General features: G+C 43.7%; 2 protein-coding genes across 2 annotated transcripts; one reads left to right on the forward strand and one right to left on the reverse strand.

Moving 5' to 3' along the window:
• Positions 1-592: 592 nt before the first annotated feature.
• LOC127350228 (bromodomain-containing protein 4B-like) lies at positions 593-13,753 on the forward strand. Its single transcript, XM_051376640.1, has 4 exons — positions 593-2,223; positions 5,305-6,439; positions 9,943-10,074; positions 13,501-13,753. The coding sequence occupies exons 1-2, from the start codon at positions 1,114-1,116 to the stop codon at positions 6,289-6,291; spliced, it is 2,097 nt and encodes a 698-aa protein (XP_051232600.1). The 5' UTR covers positions 593-1,113; the 3' UTR covers positions 6,292-6,439; positions 9,943-10,074; positions 13,501-13,753.
• On the reverse strand, positions 9,809-17,120 carry mydgf (myeloid-derived growth factor). Its single transcript, XM_051376651.1, has 6 exons — positions 16,918-17,120; positions 15,907-15,957; positions 15,748-15,809; positions 15,368-15,449; positions 13,119-13,191; positions 9,809-11,469 (listed from the first exon to the last, which is right to left on the reverse strand). Exons 1-6 carry the CDS (start codon positions 17,062-17,064, stop codon positions 11,390-11,392), a joined length of 495 nt encoding a protein of 164 aa, XP_051232611.1. The 5' UTR covers positions 17,065-17,120; the 3' UTR covers positions 9,809-11,389.
• Positions 17,121-17,255: the final 135 nt, after the last annotated feature.

Raw genomic sequence — 17,255 nt, forward strand, 5'->3', positions numbered from 1 at the left:
CAAGGAAACAACTGGGATGTAACGGGACACTATTTGCTGACAGTTACAATAATCTGGGGAGAGCCGTGCCAGAGGCAGGCTGTTGTTTGTAGCGTGGCAGCTTATAGTTTCTGTCAAACTGCTGCTGATCTCTGATCTTGTAGGTCGCAATTATATGCCCCCCTACTATTCCTCCTCCATCCCTTCCTGCTGCCATCCTCCCCTACTCCTTTAAACCCCCTCTGGTATCCTAAGCAGCATTTAATTGTGATGGGCTGAGCCAGGGAAGGCGTAATCAGATGAGAACAGAAGCAGGGTGAATCACGTGGGTATACATAGGCTAACGGGGGATTAATAACACTAGTTCAGCTTCTCTAGGGGGGGAGAAAGAGAGTGACAGAAAGGGGAGGAAAAGAGAGGAAAAGAGAGTTGCAAAGATAGAGGATGATAAGGGGTTCTCAGATGAGAGCAAAGTAACAAGGAGAAGAGACAGAGATGGGGAGAGAAGAGGGAAATAGAGAAAGGAGGGAGTTAGAGCAGTGAGAGGGAGTGGGAGGAAGAAAGAGCGAGGATAGGAGGCAGCGCAGCGCAGTCTGGGGGGGGGTAGAGAGACAGGAAGAGAGAGAGAGAAAGAGAGAGAGAGATGTAGAGACAGGAAGCCTCCACTGCTACTGAGCCAGTGAGACGCAGGCAGGCAGAGGGAGAAGACGGAGAGAGAGAGGCCCTCGGCATCTCCAAGCCCGGCCCAATGAGGGGGTGAGGGGCTCAAGAGCACTACAACGGAGAGGATAGTGGGAGGAGAAGCAGAAACGGAGGAATAAGAGGGAAAAAGGCAGGCCGATAAAATCAGAAACAGGCTTCAGCGGGAAAAGGGGAGTGGGTGGGTGGGATCTGCGATGAAGAGAGGAAAAAGCAGATAAAAGTTTTGGAGACAGAGTAGGAGAGGGAGAGGGAAGGGGAAAAGAGACTAAAGATAGAGTGGATACAGTCTATGTTAATGGCAAAGGCAGGAGGAGATTCATGGAAAAAGAGGAAGAAGCTCTCTGTGTCTCAGGAGTCCTCCTGTTCCTCTTCTGCTTCTTCTTCTTCATCTTCTTCTTCTTTCTGTGAGGCTGCTGGACATCATCCATCACCATGTTTTCTGACAGCAGGGCTCCAGCGCCCGGGGAGCAGAAAGGCTTCAAGCCCCACGCCCCTCACTTCATCCCCTGGCTGCGCAATAGTCTGAAGCCGCACCACAGCAGTGACCTGGGGCTCAACGGACCATACAAATCCACCTCAGAGGCCCGCAACAGCCTGACCCCGCTGGAGAAAGGCAAAGGAATCGGGTTCTTCTCCATTCAGGGAAAGGACCGAGCGAAGAAGGGGGAGCTTCGGTGTAATGGCGTGGGGATGGCGAGAATGCTGCCAGTGGTGCTGAGGGGGCACCACATTCTGCCAGGGAGTCTGGGGAAGCAGAGGGAGGATAGTCCTGCCAGATGGAACCAGTCTCCAGAGCTTCACCCAGACTCCAACACGCAGATGAGTCCAGGGGACGGGCCGCAGGGTCTGAGCAACAGCTCCACGCCCCCGAAGGAGAACCACACCTTTGTTAGGAACCACAGCAGTCACCCGAGCCTCCCTCAGCTGCAGAATGACGGGACCAGCACCTCAATAAGGAAATATGGGCCGCTAGTGGGACCCCCTCCTGCTCCTGTTCAGGAGGAGCCAAACTGTAAGGTGCCTGCTGTGGTGGGCACGGAGGACAGGAGGGGGAAGGTGTGGGACTACGGCAGCAGTACCACCTACCGCCAAAGAGACCTTCATTCATCCAGCTGGGTGAGCTCAGACACTCAGGGACTAATAGAGAGGCAGCACGGCTTCACCTCCAGCTTCAGCTACATCAAACAACAGAGCAGGAACTCCCAGAGCCAGAGAGACCTGACAACGCTGAGGGAACCACCTGTGGAGGGTTTCAACGGGCCTCTCAATGGAGTCATCTTCTCTACTGAGGTTCCTCTGAGAGGCCTGGGCTGCACCACAACTCTACGAGGCCCCAGGAAACCCAGACCAAGCTCGGAGGGTATTGGGGTCCTGGGTCAGAACCAGACATGGGTCCAATACAGGCCAACCATCGAAGGGGAGTCACAGAGGAAGGAAGCAGGTTGCAGCAGGAAGGTGGTTCGAAACCAGATAAAACGAGTGGTGGACAACCTGGAGCAGGTTCTTACAGCACTGAGGGACGTTCACCAGGAAATGAAAGAGGTAAAGTGTTGGATTTTTTGTTCATTCTGTATAACTCACCAAAAAAGGAATAAGAGAGACACAACATGACAAAAGCTGTTCATTGTTTATTCAACCATTTCACCTACACAATCATGACATGTCATTCCTGAACCGACAAGACAAACAGCAACACATCAGTTGAGAATGGGAGCAGAGGAGTTACTGCATCCTCTCACATTAACTCAGACATTTCCTCATGCAGGAAAGTGTTCATGCTTCTGCTGAAAAAACCCTTAAGGGTTTGTAGATAACAATGCAGGCTACAAATGCACGTCCTCAGCAGAATTTAACATGCATTAAAAAGTCAGCAGCAGGGTTGCATGAATCCACCACAGTCTGCAAACTCCAACTCTCCTCTGTCATCTGTCTCCAAAGATATACACCACTTGTGTTCAATTCAAGCGTAGATTTTCATAGAGGTGAATGAAACAATAGTTATGCCCCATTTGCATGATGCATTTGGAGGTTGCTGAGATGATGCCGTGTGACATTAGGCAAAGCAGTCGCTTTCCTCTCTGCATCTCTCATTCTGTCTTTCCTCCTCTAACATCCCCTCTCATCTCTTCCTCCACTCTCCCTCCTTATGGACAGATGCTGCTCCAGGCACAGCTGGATAGCGTCCGACGCTTTTTATAATCCATTTATGCCTGAGTATCTCTGCCTCGTATTCCTCAGCCAGTAAAAGTGACACATAAATCTCGCCTCTTGGCATTTGATCTGCATCTGCGGGGTCGCTGCTAAACCCAAGGTAGTAACCTCATCATCCTGGCTGCGAGCTTTTTGTGTGACAGTGTTAATATAACACTGATGAAAGAGCATATACTGTAGGCTACACAAAAAGAGGGGTAGGAGGAGGGGGAGCAACTAGACACTGTGATAGAAAATCCAAAATTTTCACAACAGAGACGACAGATCAAAGGAAGATAAGGCACCAGAGAAGACTTTGGTCGCATATTTATTTCAAAGCCCTGTTTTAACATTCTGTTGCATGAGCAGCAACCCTCAGCTTTATTTAATAATCAATCACTGTTATACAATGATATTGTAGTGAGTCTTTAAAGCATTTTGGACAGACACTACACAAATATTAAAGCAACGTTAAAGACCTCTCTCTTATGGAGCAGAAGGAAAAAGAAAACAAAAGCAAGCTCACACATGAATATGAGGATCTTTTCCAAAGGCTTTTTCGACAGATCAAAAACTGCACTATGACTCAGAACTCCGAGCAAAACAACAACAGAGTTAAACCGAAAGAGTTAAATGAAACTTAAATGACTGAGCTCTACAACAAACATCTCTCAGCACTGCATGTGAAGACCGGAGGGGTCAAAAAACATTGTTTTTAATAAAGACTCTGGGGAACGGCAGATGAAAACCAGGGTCCTCTTCCCTTTTATCTCCTCTGATTTCTGACATTAACAAGAAGCACCTGCCCAGAGTCACTTGATGTGCATTATACACGCTGTACTTCAAAGTAATATGAAATGCCTCACCCAAAAAGCTACAGCATAAAAAAAAAAAGACAAACCAGGTCATCTTTTGACATCAGCAAGGATGTTGTTGAACACAGAGAACAAAACAATAATTCATCGGTTCCAGCAGGGGCTGAGGATTTATCTGTGCACATAGAACAGGTGGAGAGATAGGTCAAACATTTTCCCCAGTGTAATTTTTCCCAATCTCTCCAGCCTCCGTCATTGCACGTGTGTGTGTGTGTGTGTGTGTGTGTGTGTGTGTGTGTGCGTCCACTAACCTGACTGTGTTTTTGTGTTAAGCATTTATGTCCATATGTGTGTTGTGCATACACTCATGCTTTACATATATTCTAAATGCGTACCTCCATATGATGCATTGTATGGTGTGCTATTCACTATCAACTGAGAGGCATTAGAAGGGAAACCCATCTAAATGTATCTTACACATTTCCCATAATAGTAATCTCTTCTTTTCTAGGCTGAGCTGAACATTTTTCTGCACTAAGTAGTAGCTTGTGTGACATACTTACAGATTACAGCTATACATCTGGTGAGAGTCCACAGCTGAAATGCTCCAGTTTATAAATGCAGACATGCAAATGCAGGAAAACATGATTACTCAAAGTTCTAATATCTCCATTAAGGCTACAGCGGTAAGATTGGTTATGTGTGTTATCAATCTATTTGTTAGAGATTAATAAATATATATATAAATACATTTAGATTCATATGGTGTTGTAGTGTCCTGTTGGCATAGAGGTCTAAACCGCTGATCATCTGGCTGGGATGGCTGCTGTCTATCAAAATAAAGACATGTTACTTCAAAGCACTGTTGAAGTCACTTAACTGAGTAAAGATTAATCAAGTTATTAATCAAACGCCTTGTGAGGATTTGCTGCTTTCCTCTGTTTTATATAAATTGTAAACTTCTTTGGTTTTGGACCGTTTGTAGGACAAAGCAAGCAATTCTATCTTAAATGACTGAACGATCACTTGGCAGATTAAACAACAATGAAAACAATAAGAGCTTTCAGGCTTTCATTTTCCTTTCCCATAATGCAACTTAATAGAGGGTTTTGGTTAGACCTTCCCTGCCTGACAAACACTCCAATGCATCCAGTTTGGCTTTTCTGGGCTTTCTGTTAAAAATGTTAAAAGGTCAAATGTGTAACATTAAGGAGGATCTATTAGCAAACATTGACTATAATATTCATAGGTATGTTTTCATTAGTATATAATCACCTGAAAATAAGAATCATTGTTGTTTTTGTTACTTTAAAATGAGCTGTTTATATCTATAGAGCGAGCTGGTACGTCTTCTATGGAGTCCGCCATGTTTCTACAGTAGCCCAGAACGGACAAACCAAACACTGGCTCTAGAGAGGGCATTTTGCGTTTTCTTGCAGCCACCATACTTTCTCCTACACACTGGTCCTTTAAGTCTCGGACATAAACATGATGACATTACTATGACGTCATTGGGGTAGTTTTTCAAGTTCAATTCAGAGCCGCAGAACAAACCGTCTGAAAGCACTCCAGTTACCATACTGTTTGTATTTATCCATCGATTGTGTGTATTTTTTAGGTGGTGCAGCAGATTGACAATCTAACTTCATCCATTGATCTGAATGAGGAGGAGCAGCAGAGGACTGCAGGAGGCGACATGGCCAAGCCAACCAGCGACAGCAGCTCCAGTTCAGGTTCCAGCTCCAGCGAGGTGACAGTAGGCAGCACCCATCAGAGGCTTTCAGAGCCTGAAAACGGGCCAGGAACTACAGACTCATCTGGCACCCTCAGGAGAGATCATCATAGCAGGAGCCAATCTCCACCAAATGTGCTGCTGTGCCCAGTAAACTCTGCGTTTTCATCAGAGAGGAGTCGAACTCTTCGGTTCACATGCAGTCTGGGGTCTTCTCCCAGACAAGGTGGGCAGCTGCAGTACAACAATAATCTTCCTCCATCTAACCGCCCTCAACTTCAAAACCTCACCTCTCATGACCTCGCCTTGTCTCCTCAAAGAAACCTCCCTGTTCGGCCTCCCACTCCTGGTCTCTCCCCTCTAACTGTAAACCTCCATCACCCCAACGGCCCTGGTTCTCAGCCTCCCTCCCCTGGGCCTTCCTCCTGTATCAGGGTCAGCCCTGTCTCCCCTCCCTTCCCTCTGTCCCCAAAGCCTCACCCACCCCCCACCCGTAGCCCGTCTGTCATCATAGAGAACAAAATCGCATCTTATCAGACCCCACAAAGTGACCACCCATCTGGTGTTCAGTGTTCTCCATCATCGATTCAGCCTCCCCTTGCCAGCTGCCCACCCACCAACTCAGAAACTCAAACTGTGTCCAACAATGACAGAGAGCGGAGAACATCCTCAGCAGGGTCTGTTCATAGACCTTCACAGGTGTGCACTGCCCCCACAGCCACAGCTAAACCACCAACAGCACAAGGCCGCAGAGGTCGCAAGCCTCCTCCGTACCCCCACCACAGACCCTCTGAGCACACAAAGAAAGTGAAGGAGCCCCGCAAAGCTCCTCCGTACCCTGAGAAAAGGAGGCTGCTCTCGACCACAGTGTGAGACAATGCAGCAGGTGGGGGAGGCTGATCGACCAGAGCCATATTCACAGCACCAGCCACGGGTCTGCTAGAGTGGAGAGTGATTTAAGGCTCGCCAAGTTGAGCTGAGACCAAGTTTCCAAGGTGACAAGATGCAGACGCAACTTGGGGTGAGTATGTTAGGAAGAACAGCTTGGCTCTGCGGACGTCCTTTCCCCTCTCTTCTTCCATACAAATCTCTTGAGTACATAAGCTGAACATACACAGGGCATCATAACATCTGTCTGGGTTACTGCTTTGGTAACAAGAGCCTCTATACAGATGCTTACTTTGCATCCCAGCTCTCAGACTCCCACAGATTGCACAGCTAAAGGGCAAAGGAGAAAGCCTAATTAGATAGAATAATGAAGGAAATTAAAATTATTGCAAGATGTCAAGACAAAGAAAGAACTGATAACATTAGTGCACTTCAACCTGTGCAGCCAGACACATCCACTCACATGTATCAGCATTGTCTGGGTTAGGTAATTGCTGTCAGGAGTCGTGATGGTATAACGAGAACTCAGTACAGCCCAGGCTACTTTGCCACAGCGGTGTGAAAAGCTCACGCGGAGGAGGAGAGGCTGGAGATCTGTGATAGATCTGGAGACAGAGAAGGTCTCATAATATGAGGAACTTAGCAAGGCCAGATAAGACGTGAACAGGACGAGTGGCGCTGAGCTGACTGGGTCACCAGCCCAGCGCCTGGGTGCGCGTCAGGGGAGACAAGGGGCAGCTGGCCATTCGTTGTACCCTTCACCGAGCCCCTGGTGTTACAAAAATCCCATCTCCTTTGCTGCCTCTGGCTTGACCGACCCGGCCACAATCTCCATCTGTTCCCCTCCAAATGTCAGGAGATGCAAAGAGAGAGAAATGGGGGGCAGGTGTGTGTGAAAGGAAATCGAGAGAAACACAAACAGGAATGCCAGCCAGATTGATTACATAAATACAAGCAGTAAATCGATGGCTCATTTATTTAGGTCTTCTGATGTTGTCCTCTCTGAAATGTTTCTGTAGTTTAATTCAATGCCTTCTTGTGGCTCTTTTTTTCATAAAAAAACAGGATAAATAAAGATTGTGGTCTATGTTTTCTCTCATTGTCAACAAATCAAATGAAAAGACCAAATCCAACAGTGTGTTAGTCTGTGTCTCACTACTTTCTGACTTCTCTACCCTGCCTGTGGCCCATTTCTTCCTACTGAAGAAGTATATCTTAAGAAATGGCCCACAAATATGGAGTTCCATTACGGCTCAGTAATTTCATGAACCAGCTGGGTTCTGTCGTTTTTAGTAAATGTTGCTCAAACAGGAAGAAATAGTGCATTTGTTAGGGACTATTTTCTGCTGTGGATTAATATATAGTTTCTCTTGGTGCTCTTGTGAGTATTTACAGCAGCAGGATGGCGTATGTGAGATTGACTCAAAATAATCTACAGTTCATCATAGTGACGGAAACCCACCCAGTGCAGCGGTGTGACTCACTGACACATTTTTTAATAGTTTTTGCTTTATGGCACTGAGGAATAAGCTATATCAGGCTCTGAATACACAGAAATAACCTGTTAGTAGGATCAACTCATTGTTGGTTTGGGTCTTTTCATGTTATTAGTGGACATTGACCCGACCTGTCGCGCGACAACGTGACGTCAAAATGACGCAGATCTCGCTGGCGCGCCAGGATTTTGGTCCGGTGGCACCAGGTCGCACACCACTCTTTTTTTTTCAGCTGAGCGCGACAAACCAGAAACAGGAAAGATGGACGATCTGTATGATCATTCATTGAAGGAACACAGAGATGGTGCCAGAATTCATGGCGCTTAGCTTCAGCTCCTAAATGGCATGTGAGGAGGGAAGCAAGATATATTTGAGTGGTTGCGAGATGATAAACAGAAAATAAAAGATTTTGATCATCTCCAATGTTTTTCATCATAAATTACTTCTTTAGGACTTTAACAAGGAGAAAAAATATCTTTGATTGAATGGGTCACAACTGGTAGACATGCAAGTAGACATTGCTTTGTTTTACAAGCCAAAAGGTTTACTTGACTACAGACAAATTTAAAATAATCACTAAAACTATTACAATTCATCCTGAGGGGAATATGAATGCACCAGATTTCATGTCAATGCATCCATTAGTTGCTGAGACATTTTACATCCGTTGGTCTGCAGGTGGTGCTAGAAGGAAAAGTCCACCAAAGTCAGCAGGATGCATCCTCTGGGACCATAAATGATTGTATAAACTTTCACGGGAATTGATTGAAAAGTTGTTGAGATATTTCCGTCTGCACTAAAGAGCTTGACGGACAGACTGACAATGCCCTCCCCGGAGCCACTTTGATAGCGTGGCAAAAAATGTTTCTGATCTAGGCTCTTTAATGTGCGCCATCGTAATGTAAGCCAGTGCTTGGCAGCATCAAGTGTATATATTTTCCTGACGGTAGTACTGTAGGGGGAAAAGTTGAAAGTAAACATCTCTTCTGGTACCAGATGGTAAACAGTAGTGATGTGTTTAGCGTTTGGATGACAGCATAGAGGCAGCTCTGAGTCACAGAGACAGAGTAAACCGGCGGTATACAAAGATCTATTGTGCCGTGGAGACGTATTACTCAATGGAACAACCATCTTGAGAACAAATGATCAAATGTTTTCTCTACAAGGCCACAAAACTGGAAATCAGAGCCCGAAACAGTTACATCTTTGCTATAAGATGCTTTAATTATAAGTAGGAAACTGTGGGAGTTTCTTGGCACAGCTTGTCGTGATCTTGTTGAAACTGCTAAAGAGCTACTACAATAGATTTCCTCTACATGAAATCCAGGTGGTTTATAGTTACAGTCATGGTTAGATTTTACGTTAAAGCACTGGTAAAATCCGTGCTTTCAGTATAAACGCGTAGTTGTTACATCACAGCATTCAAACTAACTGACGCTAATTTGAGGACAATCATGATTACTGATTTTCTCTTGGCTTAACATAAGATGAATAAATCCCTCCTGACTCTATATCTCTGTAAGCCCACAAAGATCAACATACATTCCCATATGTGCCTCTGGATTTAGTAGATCCTCCCTGCAAAGCCCCTCTCCCCCTGAAATTAAGAAGAAACAATGGAAGCTCTTTATCTCATGGAAACATTTATCCGAGGACAATATATGTTAATTGAGTACGCTTACAGAATAAATTTTGAAGCAAATTTTTCATAAAGCTTATTCCAATATAAAGTTTCACATCAAGTTTCATTTGTATGCTGAAAAACTGGCTGATTTCTATTGCGTGTTCAAATTAGGAATACATTAGTGCTGGTACTAAAATTACTGTTATTTTAGACAGAAATGACGGCGGCATGTTCACTCTGGCCCGGCTCTGACACGGCTCAGAATATTTAATGCCACTATGCTGGCACTCAAATTCCTCCTCTCTTTTCATGTTTACCCTTTAACGAGGATGTGGGACGTTCAATCAGATCATGACTGACATAACAAGACAAAAACATTGAGTTATCCCCAGAACAGTGACAACATGTCTTTATTGACATCACATTTCATCATGAATCAGAACAATCAAGGAGTAGAAAAAAGAAAACATGTATAAAATAAGTAACATCGTGTGTGGTTTTTCTATTCTGAAACAGCATCTGAACGTTTCCTGTTGTGACCCCGGAGGGAGTCTTGACGGACACAAGAGACACAAACTGAGCATTTCCTCAACTCCGGAGGATCACCGCTAGACAGTGATGAGAGGATCCGAACTCAGACCAAACAAGGTACGAATCTCAGACCTCAGAATCAAATCAGCAAAATCCTCAAATCTGAAATCAATCCCCAGAACTCATCTCGTGTGGATCCAAGAGGGTTGGATCGATGTAAGGAAGATAAAGGCAATCCTACTCGCTACATAAGGGTGCAGAGAGAGGGGGGGGGGGCTGTAATCATGGTGATGTACTTCTGAAACCTGCACAATATCCTCGCTGATCCACACTTGTGGCACTGAAGGATGAAAGCAAAAGGTTCTCAAAGGGCTCAGGAATATATGACGGCATCACTTTGCCAGATATACTCATCCAAATGTCTGAGCATGCCTTGTGTTTGAGTATTTCTGGGTTAAAACTCAAACAATGTAACTGTGAAGTCATTGAAAAATCATGAAATTAGAAACATGTATCTTCTGCTGCATCATCGGCTGCAGGTGTCTAATTAAAATTATCACGATTAAGGTAATTTCAAATAAAATAACCATTTATTATTTATTACTTGTCATATTCTCTCAACTTGGGTTTTTTTTTTTAATGAATTCATGTTGACGCTGTTTGAGGTTTATCCAAAAATGCAAAAACGCAGTGTGATCTTCAGTGTATACTGTATTTCTATCTCTTAATATCATGTTATGAAGCTGCTATCTGTTTTCTGTATCCCTTCTGGCCAAAAACACAAACATAAAAAAGAAAAAGGCTTTCGCAAGTGGTACTAATTGGTGATTTATGGGATAAGATGTGTGCTTACAGTTATGTAGAACAGACAGAGATTGTGCAAAATGTAATAGTTTCTGTGTGTGCGATGACGTTATTCGGGATTATTCACTTTCCCCTCAGGATTACACAAGATGGATAAATCCCTCCCTACTCTAAATATACTATCTATACTTTACAAACCCCCCCGGACAGCAATCCTCTATACATTCACATACGTCCCCAGTGGATCAGGAGAGATTTGCTCTCTGTAAATCTTATACCCTCAGAAACTACTATGGAAGCACTTTATCTTATGGCAGAATTGAAACTACAACGTTATGTAGTAAGAAATATGAATACTCAACTGATTCCTGTGTTTATTTTTATCCAAAGTAGCAGATAAATCCATTGTAAAAACATACCAGGTTATTCCTGTATTGACACACAAATCGCCTCAAAAGGCTACATCACTATCATCCCACTTCATTTTTTGGTTGCCACTCAGGAAGAACTCTCCCAAATCCATCCTTCATTGACTACTGAGCTGAATCACAGAGGCCTGACTCAGAGCTCCCCAAGGTGCTCTGATTGGTCAAAACAAGACCAAAAGCCAAGTCAGACTTCTGGCCAATTACAGCTCGTCGTGTCGCGTCCGTCCGATGAGGGTCAGCTTGGAGAGTTGAGCGCTGAACTTTCCATCTGTGTGGGTCACTGGAGGTCACGGAAGAGACACGGACAATATTAAAACAAGGGCAAACATTTATGCAAAGCACCAGAAACCAGCCAGTGCTGTCTAACTGCAGAGCTGCAGAGCCAGCACTTTGAGACCTGCGGGTCCAGTCCAACCTGCACTGTCTGCTGGCAAGGAAAGTAAAAGCAGCAGGAGATCAGTCCTGCAGATGTAGATGTGCTCCATCTACAGGTACAGGAAGTAAGAGCTGATGCTATCTTATATTAGAGTCACCTGCAAGCAATGAGTGTTAAAACTGCAGTTTCATTTCCTCTTTGTACTGCGGCTGCTGCTGGTAGTATATGTGGTGCTTGTGGGTTTTTTTTTTTATTTGACATATAAAACCTTAAAAAATGTAATAGTTTTGTTCACTAGAGCATATTTTCTGCTGAATAAGGAAGACCTTAGTGTTCATCCTGCTCATACTGTATCTGCCATCCTCCACATTCCTGGGCAGAAAAGGGCTGCAAAGTACATTAGGTTGACTTACTTTTGACTTTAGTGCTGAATATTGAACTCGGATGACCATTTATTCTGTTAATATCAACACTTCAAGTTCACCCGTCTGATATTCATGGGTCTGAAAGCGTTAAGTTCACAAAACCACACATTTATAAAGAAAGCTAAATACAACCTTGCTGCCTATTTGTCTCAGTGGCCACTTATGGAGGCTTTAGAAAGCATTCTCCCCATACAGCTCTATTATAAAAGAGACGTCTGTAAAACTGTCGACAGAACACGTCGAAATGCAAACAGAGTCAGCTAATACTCTGTACTCTCCTAATTACTCTGTATTACGAATTTTAAACCAGGAAGGTTTTTATATTTGGAACACTTTTCCTTTTTAAATCTGTTAGCCATCAACGAAACGTAAAGCCACACACACACACACACACACACACACACACACACACACACACACGCGGCTATCAGCAGCTAGAACAATCTGCAGTGGTCACATTCATTGCCGGCAGATGGCACAAACAATACAATCATGAAAACTATCACTTGGCCTCTATGTGGAGACGTCTGTAGGCCTAAACTGCAGTTACTCTTCTTCCCTATAGGCGGTGCAGGTTGGCATGTGTACAACTGGTCTCATACTGACTGAACAGCACCCCCTTGTGGAAAATCCGCAGCGTGCTTTTACGTTTGTTACAAAAAAATGTACGAGCAATTTACCCACTGTGCTACTTTTAAGTAGTAGTTTTTCTCTAGAAATCATGCATGGAAGTGTTTTCCAGAGGTCTCACAGAGATAGGATTATCCTCAAGTCTGTGATAGTTAGCAGGGTTTGTGAGTCTATAAGCCTCCGTTCTACTGTAGCGTCTAATCTGCTGAAAATGGCAGTTACAGTAAAGGCGCTATGACTCTTTCAAAATCTTGCTAATCACAGTCTGGAACAGAAGCCACGGTGGGGATTTGTGCAGAAACTGAATAACAACAAATAATGCTACAGGGACAAATGGCAACCCACTCACAGCTGGAGCATATGCTTTAGAGGGAAATCAGCAGGGAACTCACAACGTGATGGAGGGGAGGGAGGGAAGGAGGGAGGGAGGGAAGGAGAGATTGACGTGACAAGCAGAGGGAGTTGATTGAACACTTGGAAATTCAATCAATTTCTCACCTGTTGAGTCTCCTACGGTAAATTCCTGCGGCTTCAAAGGCACGTCGCCCTGTCCTGCCGTCGCCGCCTGCGACTGGAGACACATACAGCAGCAGTGATGAAGAGGAGGAGGAGGAGAGGAGGAGGAGGAAAGGAAGGAAGGGAAGACGAGAAAAAGAAAAAATAAACAAAAACAGGATGAGAGGCGGTGCAGGAGACAGCAGTTTTTTATTTTTTTTGCAACAGACTAGCCGGGAAAGTAGGAGGATATGACGACAAGGTCAAGGAGATGCTGTGCGGGGGTGGCAGGTGTGTGTGTGTGTGTTTGTGTGTGTGAGGATGTTTTTTTTTGTCCCGTCATTTAGTGAGGTTATTATCTTGTGTGTTTGTCTTCTTCTTGCAGGGCACGGAGCCAGAGCAGGAGGAGGAAACATGTGCTCTCACTAATGACAGAGTGTCAGGACTGTCCTTGCTGGGGGAAGGAGGCGTGTCAAGGTGTGCTTCACTTCACCGGCGACCACCATCAGACACGGCAGACCTCCGGCTAAGTGACTGAGCTCAGAAAGAGTCCAGACATTAACCTTCCAGCAGACATTATGTGCAAAAGACACGAGTTTGGCTTCCAGGAGAAATAAAGTTGTTGTTTTTTTTTTTGAGTGTCTCTGCCTGTGTTCGTTTGTCCAAGGTGGTACTAGCTGCCATGTAGCTCCAGTCATCATGAGAGGAGAATCTAAAAATTGTACAGGGACACGTGGAGCACATGAAAGGTTTCCATGGATACATGAGTGCAGAAAGCGGGTTTTATTCAATTCCACTCAGGAGTGGATGGCAGGTACATTCAGGTGATGTTAGATGATATTTAATCTTACATAGCCAGACCTCAAGTTAACAGACGCCTGAAGAAAATCTTATTTAAATAATCTGGGAAACCAAAAACTCTGGTTGATTTCTGGGGGTAACAATGAATTGTTCATAGCTTAACTTTATTGATTCAAAGTAAGTTAAATTTAGAAATTAAACAATTAACCATTTAGTTGAAAATGTCTAGTTTGAATCTGGTTCCAGTTTCACATATCTGAGGATCTTTTATCTGCTTCATATCATCATAAATAGAATATCTTTAGTGTTTGGACTGTAGCACAGACAAAACAAGCTATTTGAGTCATTGATTCATTGAAAAAATAATCAATAGATGAATCGATAATAAAGAATAATTGTTAGTTGTGGCAGTACTGAAATTCCTCAAGTTCTCTGAGAATGACTTTTGGTGACACCTAATCCTGTTCGTGGAATTTAAGACTTATATAAGTGTAGAGAAATGTTTCATACATTTCATATACATATAAATACGCAGGAAAGAGGTCGACTATTGATCATTAATTGTGTCCTTACATGTGACACCCATTAGTCTTTCTCTAGTTTGTCTCAGAAGACAAGCTCAAAGTGCAGATGACAGCTGATTCTACGCAGTCAAGAAAAGCAAAGTTTAAAAACTGAATGTCAGAAAACTCCTTAATCTCAACCGTGAGCCTGATAAATCTATCGCTGTATTGGAGCTTACATGGATGGTTTATTATTTGCAGGCTACGCAAAACTGTGCGTTGCCTTGATTGTCTAACAAATGTGCAGACGATGTAACTTCTGTGCTTAGGAACGAGAAGCTTTGATCTCAGCACTGACAGGGTGAACGACACTGCGACGTAACATCGAAGAAAAAGCTCTGTTCAAACCAACATCTTTGTTAGGCAGTAAAGTGCTGCAAGCTTTTTGCTGTCCAACATGAGCTCCACTCCAGCTAATGATCCAGCAGGGGGAAGGCCGAGGAGCTAAAACTGAAGGGGTTGTCATGTGTTGCACCTGCAGTATTATAATTACATTCTGCAGGATGTGGTGCAATTCAGCTTCCAACAAATTACAGCACTGAGGACTAGGGATCTGCAGGTCATTATTTAAGATAAACTATGTAGTGTGTGGGAGGACCTAGACAGTAATTTTAAGTCTGACTCAGCATACATTTCACTTCCTTTCGTTATAAAAAGAGGCAAAGCAAAGAGAAATGTAAAACAACAGAGCTCCTTCTCTAACTGACAATGTCACACACACTTTAAGTTGTTACCTGATTGTATGCGGTTACCTTAATTTATTCAATTCATTACAATCAAGCTGCAGTTGAAAGAGATCAGAGATCAATTAGTCAGACCAAGTAGTCCCTGTACGACCAACAATATAAAAACAAACAGCTGAGGGAATTGTGTTTCTTTTATACTTACATATGCATTGGCGTATTCAATTTTGGTTCCCTTCATTTCAGCTTTGAACTGAGTGAAAAACAGGTAGGACTTCCCCTGAGGCCTGGCAGAAATGAAAAGGAAATATGTGTTAACCAACATAAAGTCATTTGCATACATCGATTTGCTTATTAAGTCAATGTCGGACATGAATATATTTAAACCACTGAGGTTGGAAACTCTGTTCTATTGTTCTTCTCCGTCTGTCTACTGGGACTGTCACGATTAACTAAAATAAAAAAATGACTCATTGGACAGACGGAGCAGATTCTCACTGAAGACACACTGAACATCAGGGTCACTGAGCTGAAGGAGAGACTGCTGTGTGTGTGTGTGTGTGTGTGTGTGTGTGTGTGTGTCACCTCCACACAGAGCAGGAAAACAGTCGGTCGTCATCACTCAGACCCACACTCATCAGCCATTGCTGTTTGGCACAGAAACAGAAGAATATTTATGCATAAAACTGTCTGTAGTAACAAATCAATGCCATGATGCTGGAGAGGAAGAAGACAGACACTCACCTCATTGGTTCCCCCTTGTGAAGCATAGGTGAACGAGCATTCATACTCCTTCTGCAATAAGACAGGGTAACACAGTGCTGGTTACTGCACAGTTAAATCTGCACATTATTTCCACTATAATTCCTTTAACAAGCTATTAATAAACAGCGACTGTTATTATTTCAGTCAGAAATGTCTTAAATCGGCATTAGGAGAGTGTGTTAGTGTTGATTTCGTTGTTTGAATAAATTCACACTTTGTCATTTATCAAGTGAACATATGAAAACATTTTTGCAGCTTCACAAAGGGCAAAGATTAACTTGCTTTTCAGTTTAATTAGTAACTGACTACATATAAACAGTTTAGTTTCATATATGAAGACCAGTTGAATGGAGAGCATCAGTTTGATTACTTTATATATGATTATTCAATCACAACAATGGTCTCTTGTCTGACCACAGCACAGCTCGACCCTGAGCCCTGAGCCACCATCAGTGACACCTGTGGGTTTCCTGCTGTCATGTGACGTCAGCTGTGCAGTAAACCTACAGTGATCAATATATATAAGGCAATATTGAGCCTCTATTTTAATTATTGATCAGCGTTTACATAAATACATACAGATAAATATTAGTGCATAAAAAAAAACCAAAACAACAATCTAGTGTTAGTGTTAATGTGCAGACGTCATACTGAACAGTCACTGAAGCTGTCAGCCAATCAATGGAGCCGTTGTGTCACTCCGGCAGCGACGTGGCAGCCTCTCACGGGCTGTGTCGTCATCGAGCTGCGACTACAGCCGAGCGGCGGAATGTAGTTTTTCCGCTTTACTTTATAATAAAAACATCGAATAAAACTAATGTGACTCACTTTGACGAGAGACACACGCGTCTTACACGCGCACTACACATTCCCAATGTGTAATCAGAGTATCAACTGCTGATCAATCGATAGAACTGGATCGATATCCCGGGTTAGGGTCTATAACGCGAGCTAACAGTGTGAAACAGACTAATGGATGCAGTCACTTACAATCCGCTCGGTGAACGTGTGCACAACTCCTCCCGGTTTAACGTTGAACTCCACCGTCCGCGTGGACTCAGGAGCGGCGTCCACAAACACAAACAACAACAACAACAACAACAAATGAGCAGCGTGGAAGTTGTTCTGGGTCTCCATCTCTTCCTGCTGCTGGGACGTGTGTGTGTGTGTGTGTGTGTGCCAAGGGTTACCAGGTCTCCCGTCGACTGCGGGTGTCGTCACATCGTGCGTCACGCAGCAAAGCAAGGAAAAGAAAATAAATATAAGAAAACATTTTTTATTTATTTTATTTTTATTTATTTTTATTTATTTAAAAGAAAAAAAGACAA

Source organism: Dicentrarchus labrax, unplaced genomic scaffold (assembly GCF_905237075.1).
Source record: "Dicentrarchus labrax unplaced genomic scaffold, dlabrax2021, whole genome shotgun sequence".
NCBI lineage: Eukaryota > Metazoa > Chordata > Actinopteri > Moronidae > Dicentrarchus > Dicentrarchus labrax.